This window comes from Petaurus breviceps, unplaced genomic scaffold, assembly GCF_028583685.1.
Source record: "Petaurus breviceps papuanus isolate PSGF00001 unplaced genomic scaffold, PetGlider_PUasm1.0 490, whole genome shotgun sequence".
Taxonomy (NCBI): domain Eukaryota; kingdom Metazoa; phylum Chordata; class Mammalia; order Diprotodontia; family Petauridae; genus Petaurus; species Petaurus breviceps.
This window is the reverse complement of record NW_027186352.1, coordinates 12,609,782-12,612,940: the sequence shown is the minus strand read 5'-3', so window position 1 is coordinate 12,612,940 and position 3,159 is coordinate 12,609,782. Positions and strand designations below refer to the sequence as shown.

The 3,159-nt window shown below is 39.9% G+C and overlaps 1 protein-coding gene across 2 annotated transcripts in view; it reads left to right on the top strand.

The window, feature by feature from the left end:
- Window positions 1-3,159, top strand: part of LOC138172069 (lipase member J-like) — a 123,466-nt gene that overhangs the window by 103,561 nt on the left and 16,746 nt on the right. For both annotated transcript variants that reach the window (XM_069101664.1, XM_069101663.1), the window contains exons 2-4: window positions 163-278; window positions 479-596; window positions 2,885-3,083. In XM_069101664.1, coding sequence (XP_068957765.1) covers window positions 174-278; window positions 479-596; window positions 2,885-3,083 — 422 coding nt within the window. In that variant the 5' untranslated portion in view covers window positions 163-173. The remainder of the gene's footprint in view (window positions 1-162; window positions 279-478; window positions 597-2,884; window positions 3,084-3,159) is intronic.

Below are 3,159 nucleotides of genomic sequence, written 5' to 3'. Positions count from 1 at the left end.
GAGGTCGAAAGAGATGTTTTTTAAGGTCTCTTCTATATCTAAGTCTACAATGCTACGAACTTATTCTGGTTTTCTATTATTGATTTGATCTTTTAAATCTATGCTCCTAAGAATATTAGCCTTGTGAGAGCTCATACAGTGCCATTAATTCCCATGTTGCAGGTGGAAACAAAATGTGGAGACTTGTCATTGCAGTATTCATGATCCAGGTCCTGGGAACAGAAGGTATTTTCCAAGATATTGACAGACCTGAGAATCCTGAAGTTCAAATGAATGTTGTAAGTTTTATTCTCAATAGGAAAAAATCACACTCAACTCATTGGTGTATCTCAGATTCCAAGTGTTTCAAAGGTTCAAGAGCTTGAGCTTTTGTAAAGTAGAGAAGCCACAAGTTTATTTAGGAAATGAGAGAGCAGGATTATAACCACAAAATGACTGTGCCAATGCCCTGAACTAAATGCACTTTTTTTCCACCCAGAGTCAGATCATTCGTTACTGGCATTACCCGGTTGAAGAACATGAAGTTAAGACAGAAGATTCATATATCCTCACCCTAATAAGGATTCCCTATGGAAGAATGGGCAATAATGCATCAGGTATTTGTCAAGTCAAAGAAGCCTAAGTTTGGACTTCAAGGATATGGGGTTGGATTTCATGCCTGTTGTTTATTAATACTAGGCAAACCATTGGTTTCAGATCCTCTTTCTACTCTTTTCAATGGGAGAATCATGCTGAATAACCTCAGGATCCTCCCACTTCTAACAGTCTCCATTCCCAAATCAAGAAATTTTTCTCAGTTGCTTCCCTTCAGGGAAACCCAGGTCAGGAGAAGAATTTTGAAGATAACTGAAGCATGGAAAAGGGTTAGAAACCTCATTTTTTTGAGAGAACCAGATTTACCAGTCTCTATGGCATCCTGGTCACAGAATGACCTGACAATGAGATTCAAGGCAATGGATGGTGGGTGGCTAGCCAGAGAGTAGGGTCTGCTGATTCTCCAGGGACTCCTGACTTCTCTTAATAAGAGTGACTGACAAGTCTTTTCTGTTGATGTTTGGCTCTTGCCCATGGTTCTTTGGGAGCATGCCTAATATTTCTTTGATAGCCCAGAACATCCAACTCAGAGCCAGATCCCTGACTGGACACTCAGGAGACACTCATGGAGAGAAAACTGGTGACTGAGCTGGTCCAAGTCACTCATTTCATCCAGATAGCCTCTCCTGCATTTCTTGAGTTTCCCATCCCCCTGAAGGCTGTGATCTGTGATCAGGTGGAAGCCTTTCTAGGCAGAAAGAATGCTGTCCTGCAGCCAATAGATATTGAAAGCCCTTGGACAGTAAGTCATAGAATCAGAGTTCTAGTCCCAGCTTCAGCACTAACAAGCTGGGTGGCCTTCAATCAGTCCCTTCTATTCTTTGTGCCTTATTTTCCTTCTCTATAAAATGGGTTAATTAGGTGGTACAGGGGCTATATGGACTGTGAGTCAGGATAGATCTGAATTCGGATCCTGTCTCAGATACATTTTAACTATGTGATCCTGGACAAATCATTTAACTCTTCCAGTCTCAGTTTACTCACGTATGAAATGAGGATAATAATAGTACCTACCTAGCAGGATTGTGAGAATCATATCAGATAAAGGATACAAAATGCTTTTTTAGTGTTACTTATATTAAGCTAGTCTTGAAAGCCCCTTCAGCTCTCCATGTAAAAGCTCTGTTTTATTTGTTTTTTTTACCTTTGGTAAGGCTATGATTTTAGAGGAAAAGTCTCCTTGGTCACTTCACTCACTTGAGAATGTGGCAGTGTTTTCCTGAGCAGTTACTCATTTCTGTATGCCTGCTTCTGAGTGAGTTGAGTGCATCCCAACATGCTTCATTCCTCTGGGAACATTGGAGTTTATGGTGATAACAATCAGACTGAGGGGAACCACCCTATCCTTCTGAAGTTGAGTCTGGAAATGCAAAATTTAGGAAATATTCTTTTAAACAAAATGTCAGCTTTCCTTCTGATGCCCGGCTATAAACACATGTCTTAGGTCCTGTGATCTGTACACTTCCTTGGGAATCCAAAGTCCACGGGTCCAATGGCATATATTTTTCAATTTTTATTTAAGTTTATCTTGTGTCTAATTTACATGTAAAAAGAATTTTAATTTTTTTCCCAAATTCTCTCCCTACCTCCCTTCCCTCCACGGCCTTTGAGAAGGCAAGCAATTTGACATGGCTTATTTATGTGGGCTCATGCAAAAGACATTTCCATATAAGTCATCCTGTAAAAGAAAACATGGACCACAAAAACCCCCAAGAAAAACAAAGAAAGCAAAGAAAAAGCATCTTCTGTCTTCATTCAGGTTCCATCAGTTTTTTTTCTCTGTATATGGACAGCACCTTTCATCACAAGTCTTAGAAACTTGTCTTGGATCACTGTATTGCTGAGAATAGATAAGAGTCATTCATAGTAAATCCTCAGACAATATTACTGTTAATGTGTAGGATGTTCTCCTGTTTCTGCTCTTTTCACTTTGCATCAGTTCATATATCTTTCTGTGTTGTTCTGAGAACGTCTTACTCATTGTTTCTTAAAGTACAGTAGTATTTCATCACAATCATACACAGTAACTTGTTCAGCCATCCCAACTTGCTGGACATCCCCTCCATTTCCAATGTTTTCTCACCACAGAAAGAGCTGCTAAACATATTTTTTTACACATCAGTCTTTTCTTTTTTAAAAAATCTCTTTGGGATGCAGACATAGTAGTATTATCGGGTGGTCAAACGGTATGCATTGGTTTATGGCCCTTTGGCATATTTTCCAAGGAGATATTTTCAATGGAAATGTGGCACAAATTTAATTGTGAGTGTTTCTCATGGTTCTCTTTCAGCTCAGCGGCCCGTTGTGTTTTTGCAGCATGGTTTGTTGGTAACCTGTACCACCTGGGTGTCCAACCTTCCCAACAACAGTCTGGGCTTCCTTCTAGCCGATGAAGGTTTTGATGTGTGGATGGGAAACAGCAGGGGGAGTACCTATTCCCTGAAACATGCCTTTTTGTCAACAAATTCCAAACAATACTGGGCTTTCAGGTAGGAAAACTCCAATGTGGCTTTCATGTTCCTTTGACCTTTCAGTAAAATGATATCCAAGGATGAAAGATTGTCT